Source organism: Neofelis nebulosa, chromosome 2 (genome assembly GCF_028018385.1).
Source record: "Neofelis nebulosa isolate mNeoNeb1 chromosome 2, mNeoNeb1.pri, whole genome shotgun sequence".
Classification (NCBI taxonomy): domain Eukaryota; kingdom Metazoa; phylum Chordata; class Mammalia; order Carnivora; family Felidae; genus Neofelis; species Neofelis nebulosa.
In genome coordinates this window covers 174,444,736-174,455,009 of record NC_080783.1, presented here as the reverse complement: position 1 = coordinate 174,455,009, position 10,274 = coordinate 174,444,736, and the positions used below count along the sequence as shown (strand labels likewise).

At 50.4% G+C, this 10,274-nt stretch overlaps 1 protein-coding gene across 1 annotated transcript; it reads right to left on the bottom strand.

Moving 5' to 3' along the window:
• Nucleotides 1–5,963: 5,963 nt before the first annotated feature.
• On the bottom strand, nt 5,964–8,712 carry JUN (Jun proto-oncogene, AP-1 transcription factor subunit). The gene has a single exon (XM_058717233.1). The coding sequence runs from the start codon at nt 7,732–7,734 to the stop codon at nt 6,730–6,732; it is 1,005 nt and encodes a 334-aa protein (XP_058573216.1). The 5' UTR covers nt 7,735–8,712; the 3' UTR covers nt 5,964–6,729.
• Between the last annotated feature and the right edge of the window lie 1,562 nt (nt 8,713–10,274).

The window sequence follows — 10,274 nt, the reverse complement described above, 5'->3', positions numbered from 1 at the left end:
GAAAGATTAAAGTAAACATCCTTGCATTGCTAGTGATTATTGTGTTTACCTATGATGCCAGGAACTGCCAGAGCTATTCTGAGGCCACACAAGGAACTTCTTTGACACACCACGAATGGTGACATGAAAAGATAGCCCCCAGGCCCATGATGATGTCAGTGAACGAGGTCATTGAGTCCTGGATTGGTTCATGTCTGGACCTCTTGTTTAAATTGTGTCTTCTATTACTGGCCCCTGTAAACATCCTAACTGTTAGTGTGGTCAATTATATAACAGCCCAGGTTCCTGCCCACCTTTTTCCAGGACTTACAATAAGGTCAGGGAAAATCCCTCCCTCTGAGCATGAACCTGGATGAATCAACTCTCTGGAAGAGATTAGGCATCAGCTTCTGCTGATGGACTGACAGTCCTGAGATCTAGGAAATACACACATTCTGTCCAGGTAGCCAGTGAGTAGCAATAACCTAAGATGGCTGTAAATTAATGATCTGGTAATCCAATAACGAGGCAACCATCAGGCACTGTTCTTCAGTGGATGTACATGGAAGAAGTTTGCATGGCAAGAAACTGTCAGGGCTTCTCAGGACTGTAAGTGTTCTGGCCCCTCCAGAGAGGAGGGGTTCACGGCAGGGCAAGGAGAGTTCACTACCCGTTGTTGTGGCATGGATGAAATATCCCAGGGGACTATCTGATTACCTTTGCTCAGATGGTGTGCACATCAAAGAACCTTCTGATGACTAATTCAGTTCCTCGGGGTCCTTGATGTGGAAGCAGGGACGTGCTCTGGGTAAGGAACCCAGGATCACCAGGGCATCTGGTTCCTGGAACAATATAGGAGAAGAGTAGGGTTCTTGAAGCCTAATTGAAACCAGCCAGTGGTTGAGGGACCTTGACAAAAGCTCTTAAGACTCACTGAGAGCCTCAGTCACTGTGTCCGCGAGACACGGCTCCTAACAACGACATAGCCAGAGCAGTGGTGAAAATGAAATGAGATGGAAGGGACAAAAGTACTTTGGAAATGATAGGTGTGTGAACTGGTACAAATCGCATTGCACATCAAGCTTCCTTTGCTCACTCTGCTCCAGGAAAGTCGACCATCTCTTGACCCCTAGGGTGCCCAGAAATCATTCCCAAGCTTTCCCTCATGCTGCACCTCCACCTGCTGCCCCTTCTCTTCTGCTCTTCACCTGATGAACTCATCATCTAGGAAGTCTCAATTCCCGTATTTCTGTAGAAAGGCCTTCCCCCCCCCCAACCCTCCCGCCCCCCCCCCCCCGGTCCAGTTTGGATAGTTTTTCTCTTTCACGGTGCTCAGTAATTCTTCACTGTGCTTGTCAAAGTGTAGAATCATGCATTTAGTGGTGATTTCGATTTCCTGTGTCTCTTACAGAATAAAAACTCCAAAAGGGGAGGCATCCTGTGGATCTCACTCTCCATCGTATTCCTGGTGCCTGGCACAAAATAGAAATTTAGTGCTGCTTGATGAATAAAATGAGTGTCGCATGAATGTAAGGTGTTAATCATGCAATTCCCCAATGTAAGTAAAAACACTGGTCTCTTCATTTGCGTCGAAATGTTTGTATAGTTTGGGTCAGTTAGTCCCACGGAGCTTAGTCAATTATGGGGGACAAGATAAAATCAGGCTTGGGTCCTGCCTGCAGTGGTGAGGTCACAAGTCTTTGTCTTTTACATCTGTTTATTTGAGCATCCTGACACTAAGCAGGTGGCCTCTGGACCATTTTATAAGAGGATTTTCTTTTAGATGTCAAGTCGACCCAGTGAAGAGAAAAGCTTAAGTTCAGGACAAGTAGCAAAGGTGTCTCGTGAACTTCCTGATATCCCTCCGCAGGCCTAGCTTGCCAGGAGGTTGTGTAGGAAGAAATGTGGCATAACGGGGCTGGGCCCCCGTTATCTCCTCCCCATCTCTCCCTCAACCCCAGGGCGGCGTTAAAGACCAGGGACCTTCTAGATTAAACTGAATCCTGTCCTTGGTATTATCCTCCTTACCCAGCCTCTCCTCTCCCCAAGTCCATCATCCAAACTGTTACCAGCAAGAATATTTCTCAAGCTGACAGTCCATTACCCTGCTCTGCTTTCTTCTACATTTCTCTGTCATCTAGAGGGTGACAGCCAAACTCAGCATGGAATGGATATTACTTCACAACCTGACACCTCAACTTTCCTGCTTCAAATCTCCCTTCATTTTGCTTCTCATACATTCATTTCCAGCTTACAGCTTCCTGAACACGCCATGTTTTCCAATGCCCCTGTGCCCTTGCACACAAGTTCCTCCTCCAACCTTCCTTTCCTGGTGAGTTCCACTGGCTCAGCTCAGATGTCACTTCTCCTCTGAAGTCTATCCTGATAACGGTTCCTCCTTTCCAGATCTGGCACCTCTTTGTGCTTCATCTCTACGCTTCTCCCCACCAGACTGGGAGTTCCTGGAGAACAGGGATTGTGTCTTGCTCATCGTTGAACCCCCATGCTCAGCATAGGGCCTCAATGAGACCCAGGCCTGGGGGAATGCCCTTCTTTGGGATGTCAGAAGTCCACAAGCAAACAACTGGGACCAGAGTCCAGAGTTAGGAGGAAATAATTTCACATTCTGTGGCTAGCCCGTATTCTAACATGTTCCCATCTTCCACAACACTCCACTTGACCCATATAGAAGACCCATGGAAGCAAGGGTAGGACAGAGTAAAGGACATTGTCTTTTTCTCTTAGTTCCACCAATGCATATCTTCTCTGACAATAAAAAGACATGGGGAATAGACACTTTAGCATGATCCTTATCTCTATCCAGCAAATACCAGGTGCTAACTCCGAGACCCCTGAGATACATTAACGTTACAAACAGAAAGTCCTCTCTGCCATTGCCAATGAAGTGGTCGCTTTGATAAAGCCATATCTGGAACTATTTTTTTGTGCCTGCTTAATGGTTACATAGTATCCTTGCCCATTCCCACCTCCACGCCTAATGTTTCAGGCTGACTCATTTTATGTAAGATGCCCACTTGCATTAGCAGAGGGGAGAATGGACATTGTGTGGCTGTAAGAACATGCTAACAGTGTAATGATTTTAAGAACACTCATTGAAAACTGGACTTTAGAACGTTCACTGAAAATTGGCTGGGCTTGAATTTTCTGGGGGTCTTCAATCCATCTGGAGTTGCATACCTGGAAATGGATGAGGTATATTTCACTAGAAGAAATTGAGATCTGGAATTATTTTGGAGGAGGTTTTAAGTTCAATTGCTTGTTCACTCATCACACATTTGTTGTTTTATAAACATCTCCTAGTACCAGGCACTGTACTAGTAGTCTGGGGTCCACAGATGAGTGGGATATGGCTCTAGCCAAGAGACACAGAGTTTCACAATAATACTTTGATAAGTCTATCATAGAAGTTTTGATAAAATGTTATGAATGCTCAGTGGGAATATTCGTTCCACCTGAAGATAAGAGTTAGCAAGGAGTGCTTCATAGAGAAGGTGCTGTGTGCCAAGCCATGAGGAATGAGTAGGATTCATCAGCTGAACCAGAAGGAAAGGTATTGTGGGTAGATGGATGAGCACAAGCAGAAGCATGGAAGGGTGAAAAGGCATATGGGATTCAGATTCACACAAAGGTAAGTTTCTCATAGTGAGTGTGTAGGCCTTAAGTTTAGGAATTACTAAGCATTTTTGAGTCATGGGACTCCATGAAAACCAAATAAAAGCTAATGATTTCTTCCCCCAAGGGAGCATGTGTATGCACGTACACATATATACGATTTTGTAGGCATTTTCATTGAGTTCATGAACCCTCTGCCCCAATGGACACAAAGTGTTAAGAATCTCTGATGGAAATACACATATATGAAACAGATCAGAAGTGAATTAATGGTTTTAGGTGCCACTAGCTTCATCTTCTCCATTAATAATAACTCACTGAGTGCCAAAATAAAATTAACTTTTGTGTGTCTACAAGTAATTAGCTGATTTTTCTGTCTCCAAAGGTCATTGGTTAATTTCCTCAACCACAATGTTTTTTGTTGTTGTTGTTGTTACCCCTTTTGTTAGAATGGTTAGAATTTCAGGGATATATATATATATATATGTATATATATGTATATATGTATACATGTATATATGTATATATGTATATATATATGTATATATGTATATATATATATACATGTATATATATATATACACACACACACACACACACACATATATACATACACACACACACACACATATATATATATGTACACACATTTAGAATGTTAGTTGAAACAAACAAGTGTGGGGAGAGGCCTGAATTTCAGGCTGCCTTTTTTTTTTTTTTTTTTAAACACTTGGAATCTAAATAAAGCTGGGGAGTGGTGTGGCTTTTCTGTGCTGCTCTGTTGTCTGGGCTTAGTCTACCTTTGCAGGTAATTAATTCCCCAGCCTGCTTATTTTTTCTAGTTGGCTCTTGTTTAGCTTCCATAGAGCCCCACCCCAAAGTGCTTTATTGTCCCTCTGCTGACTATTCCTACATATGGTCAAAATCAACTCACCTTCCGGGTTGCTGACATAGGCAAATTCACTCTTTGGCAAACTCGGCTCTGCTCCCAGTAACCCTTTGTTAAAGAAGTGTTATTACAACGGAGTGGATCTGATAGCTTACAAGTCTGTCCAATCTCTTCCACTCCTAGATACACTCCTAAGGGGAAACTCTTTGTCTTTGGATTTACAGCCACAGGCAGGATATTAGCACTCTCAGACCTGTTGGGCACTGGAGCACTGCTAATGAGCAGACAGCCCTGCCTCAATTAGTGGTTTGTGAAATATTCCTGGATATCAAATTGCTTTTGCTGCTTGATAGTCATACTAGCTCTTGGGATGAAGAGCAACCAAGCAAAAATTGTTCCCTTGTTGCATACTGCCTTGTTGATCTCCTAAGTTATACCTGTAGACAGAATTTAAGCTTGCCATTTCCCCAGAGCTAAGGTTTGATTTACACATGTCATCGTTGTGTTCGTGTTCATGTTTTCTTGTATGAATCTTTTCCATGTTGTATAGATTACCATCTTTTAAGGCTGATTCTGTAGTAATAACTTAAACAAGGCTGGTTATTTTAGAAACAAATTAAGAAATAAACTGCAGAAGAATCCCAAATGGCAAATGGCTATAGTGGTAATTTGTCTAAGTATAGGTGTTTACTTCAGAGAGAGAGAGTAGGGGAGTGGGGAGGAGGAGAGAGGGAGAGGGAGGGGGGGAATATTAATGAAACTGGGAGAATGTTTCATCCAGATTGCAAATTCTGTGTTGACTCTTCCTAAATTCTTTGCTTCTTAATTACCCAGTAACTTTAGCTGGCAGTAATGTTAACCCCAGCAACTGAAAAGAAAAGCTTCAGTGTAGAGCTTGGGAAGAAAAAAGTAGTAAAGGGAAAGGAATTCAAGATCTGTTATTGGTATTTGAATACGTTTATTGTGACAAGAATGCTGTTATAAATATTCATAAGCAAAGACCATCTTTTTTATCTAGGGATTGTTAAAGATTCCAAATTGGAAGGATACATCTTTTGTAAAAATCTGCCACTGTTCCTCATTTGAGAATTCGCAGCTACTCTGAAATTTCTGCTAACATCATAAATGGTCACAGCACATGCCACTCGGTATGAACCAGACTTTTAAGTTCTTTGACTTCCCAGTGGGCTGTCTGTTCCCCTCCACCACAACCTCCCTTTCCTCAGCCTTCTGAAGGGCCACACTATCCTTTGTAAGCAACTCTATATGGATTGTTGGGGGAGGGAAGAGTATAAGTTGATGAGAGCTTCAGCTACAGTTATTCTCAAATCCAGCAGAGAACAGTTTTCACTGCCTGATAGTACGAAGCACTGAGAGTGATTTTAGTTGACTCTTTGAACTCTTTCGACTCCATCTAGATAGGTAATCCGTAGGTAATGCAGAAAAGAGGTTGTGGGAGGGGTACTTTTTCAATATTTTATTGTATTTTCTTAAATATCCTTTCTGGAATTTTCAGGAACAAAACATAAAAAAATTATATACTTTATTACAAATGGTAAACTCAGAGTGCTCCAAATCTCTTATTTACAAACAACACTGGGCAGGACACCCAAACAAACAAACATGAAATAACTTACAAAGGCATGAAGCTGTTTATTGACAGTAATCAGCTTTCATCAAATTAAAAAATATATATATGTACATACACAGTTAAGGAAGGCAGGCCAGAAAGAGTTCATCTGCAGGCTCAGCCTCGCGCTCACAAACTCCCTCCCGCCTCCCCTCCCCCAACCCCTCCCCCCCTACTTTGTGTTCTTAAGGAGTACTACAGAAGCAATCTACAGTCTCTATTGCAGTTTGTAACCCCTCCCCCTCCCCCCTTTAATACTGAATGAGATCGAATGTTAGGTCCATGCAGTTCTTGGTCAATGTTAAAGAAAAGTCTAACGTTCTGTTCGCGCGGGGACAGCCCATCCGCAAAGCGGGGCAGCCCGCAGGCAGCCGCTCCCTGGCCCCACGCCAAGGGAGGGCGCGCCAAGTCCTTCCCACTCGTGCACACTGGGGGCGCCGTCAGGACGCCGCCCAGTCCAACTTGGATACCCTTGGCTTTAGTCCTTGGACACTTTTCTCTCTCTCTTTCTCTCTCAACTTGTCAAGTTCTCAAGTCTGTCTCTCTGGGTGAATTTTTTTTTTTTCTCTGTTGCCCCTCAGCCCCCAACAGCCTCTCCTCAAAACGTTTGCAACTGCTGCGTTAGCATGAGTTGGCACCCACTGTTAACGTGGTTCATGACTTTCTGTTTAAGCTGTGCCACCTGTTCCCTGAGCATATTGGCCGTGGACGCCAGCTCCGAGTTCTGCGCTTTCAAGGTTTTCACTTTTTCCTCCAGCCGGGCGATCCTCTCCAGCTTCCTTTTCCGGCACTTGGAGGCAGCGATGCGGTTCCTCATGCGCTTCCTCTCCGCCTTGATCCTCTCCTGCGACTCCATGTCGATGGGGGACAGGGGCGGCGTTTCCCCGGGCATCTCGGGCACTGTCTGCGGCTCCTCCTTCAGGGCCTGCAGCCGCGGATGCTGCACGGGGATCTGCTGGGGCAGGTGGTGCGGCGGCTGCGGGGGCTGCTGCTGCTGCTGGGGCTGCGCGGGAAAGGCCAGGCCGGCCGCGCCGTAGGAGGGCGCCCCACCGCCGCTGCTCAGAGCGCCCGGGTTGAAGTTGCTGAGGTTGGCGTAGACCGGCGGCTCGCTGTGCAGGCTGGCGCTGAAGCCACCGCTGCCGCTGCCGCCCGCCGCGGAAGCCACCGCCGGAGCCACCATGCCCGCCCCGCTGACCGGCTGCGCCGCCGACGTGACGCTGGGCAGCGTGTTCTGGCTGTGCAGTTCGGCCAGGGCGCGCACGAAACCCTCGGCGAAGCCCTCCTGCTCGTCTGTCACGTTCTTGGGGCACAGGAACTGCGTGGGGGTCGGCGTGGTGGTGATGTGCCCGTTGCTGGACTGGATTATCAGGCGCTCCAGCTCGGGCGAGGCCAGCTTGAGCAGCCCCACGTCGGGCGAGGTGAGGAGGTCCGAGTTCTTGGCCCGGAGGTGCGGCTTCAGGCTGCCCACCGGGTCGGCCAGGTTCAGGGTCATGCTCTGCTTCAGGATCTTGGGGTTACTGTAGCCGTAGGCACCGCTCTCGGACTGGAGGAACGAGGCGTTGAGGGCATCGTCGTAGAAGGTCGTTTCCATCTTTGCAGTCATAGAACAGTCCGTCACTTCACGTGGGGTTAGTTTGGGCTGCGCGCAGAAGTTTCGGGGCCGCAACAGCGCGCTGGCGAGCGGAGGACACCCCTCCCGGGGCCCTGGGCAGGGAAAGTTTCTCGAGGGGCGCGCGCACCCGCCGGCTGTCCTCCCCCCTGCGCCCTGCTCACCGGCTCGCTCCCAGGCGCTCAGGGTTCAGATGCCGCCAGCACTCTTAACTTGTCAGCTCGCGCGCGCTGCTCGGCTTTGAAAAGTCGCGGTCGCTCACGGAGCGCTCTTGGCGCAGCCGTCCCTGGGAGCCCGCAGACGAACACGCTTCCCGGCGACAGCGGCCCTGCCGGCGGCGGCAGTCAGCGTCGATCCCGCGGTGGCCGGCCGGCAGCGGGTGTCCGCCGCCCGGACTCCGACGACTGTCCCCTCCTCCGCTGCGAGGGGGAGGGGGCGCCGGGCAGCCGCTGCTCGCGCTCGCCCAAGTTCAGCAACCGGTGCGAGTGAAACTGAGCGCACGTCCCTCCTTGGTCTCCTCTCTCCGCCGCCTTCCTGTCTTCGCCGCCGCGGCAGCTTCGGGCGCAGGAAAGCTTTGCAAAAGTTCGCTCCGGGACTCGGGCCACTTGTCCCCTGTCCCCCTGGTCAGGAAAGTTCTTTGCCGCTGCAGCGGCTCTCTGGACTTCCCCGGACAGACTGTCGCCGCTCTCTGCGCTGTCACCAGCTCCGGGGAAGCGGGGCTCTCCTCCTGGGGGCGGCTGGAGAAGGGGCTCTCCGGACGCTCCCCAAAACACCAGCCCGGGAGCCACAGGCGCTAGCTCTGGGCAGTTGGTGAGAAAATGGAAAAGAAAATAAGATTTGCAGCTCGGACTCTGCTGCCGTCTTGCCTGCCTGCCTGTATCTGTCCGTCTCCCTGAGTCCGCGCACCTCCACTCCCGCCTCGCTGCTTCAGCCACACTCAGTGCAACTCTGAGCCCTTATCCAGCCCGAGCTCAACACTTATCTGCTACCAGTCAACCCCTAAAAATAGCCCATGATGTCACCCCAAGGCCTTCCCATTGGCTCGCGTCGCTCTCAAGGGGGCGGGCCCGCCCGTCGCCATGGAGACCCCACCCTAGAAGATTCTTCTCTGGACCCGCGGAGGCTCACGGGATGAGGTAATGCACCGCTGCCCTCCTACAGTTGGGCCCTTCTTTCTCCTCCTCTCCCCCTCCCCCTCCAGCGCGACTCGCGCCCGGCTCTTCCCTCTCCCCTCCCCGGCGCGTCTTTCCCGGCCCGCCCGGTGCATTGTGGGCTGACGTCTTGGGGTTTGACTGTCTAGTGACGGTGGCTGCCGCGAGCCGGGCGGACGCGGGCTCTCGCCGCCTCTGACCGAAGCGGGCTCAAGTTCAGGGCTCGGGCGGGAAGGCAGGAGATGCAGGCACCCGGAAGGCTCGGGAACCCGGCCAGGTGTCTGCGGCCAAGGGCGCGGGGTGGAGGGAGGTGTTTCCCCACTTGGGGGGCTCGTTGTCCCCCACGGGCACTTCGCCTCGGTGCAGGGCTGGAGGCTGAGCGCCAGGCTCTGTGCCTCCCCCCGCACTTCCGGGGGGCGGGAGCACCGCCCTTAAGGTGGCTCTGTTAAGTCCCCTGTGGGGGCGAGCGAAAGTGGGCTTAAGTTGAGGGGCGGTCTCGAGACAGTGGGCCCCCCACGTTGAGGACGCTCCAAAGTTTGTCTCCCGGTCAAGTTCACGAGCGACGGACAGCGCTGCTGTCTGGCTGCGCCTAGAAACCAAGTGATTTGTATTGCTCCAAACTGGGCGCTCAGCTAAGTCCGCGTTGCACCCCCTAATGCCCTCTCCAAACCATGGGAAAAGGGGTACGAGGGTTCACAGTTTTGCTTCGATGGCGAAGTTTTTTTTTTATAGGGGGTGGAATTGGGGGGCAATTCAGCTTCCAGTTGTGAACGAGCGTATAGGGAATCTGAAACTTGGGGAACCCCGGTGATCGTCTACTACCCGCCCCCGCACAACATGCCAGCACACTTTAGACACACTTTACACACACGCACACACGCACGCACACACACACACAGACATACGCACACACCCTCCGGTCCTGATTTGCTTACAGGAAAACGAGAACGTGAGACACTCAGCAAAAGTCACGCAACGAGTGAGCGAGTCAGGGATAGGACCAGGATTTAAAATCTCGCCGCTCCCGGCCGGGTGGTGGGCCCATATCCTGGGTAGCCTCTAGGAAGCGCTAGACACATATAAGTGGTTCCTTTTCCGAGATTGTTATTCTATTCTCCCCCTACCCCGCACCCCTTCGGGACAAAAGTGTATGGCGGAAAGAATACTGAACTCGGGAATCGTGGGTTCTCTCGTGGCCAGAGCTGCCAGGGTGTGACGTGAACAAATCGCCGAACTTCTCTGGGATCCTTCAGATCTGCAAGTGGGGCCGGTGAGACCCACCTCACAGGGCTGAGATAGTGCAGCATCATCGCCTCCAGGCCGGGAGGCGGTCGCCTAACAGCCCCCTTCCCTGCCCCGCCTCAGGGTTTCCCAGAGCCTCGA

Excerpts from the sequence above, each read along its gene's own strand:
- JUN (XM_058717233.1), bottom strand. The coding sequence starts at position 7,734 with ATGACTGCAAAGATGGAAACGACCTTCTACGACGATGCCCTCAACGCC.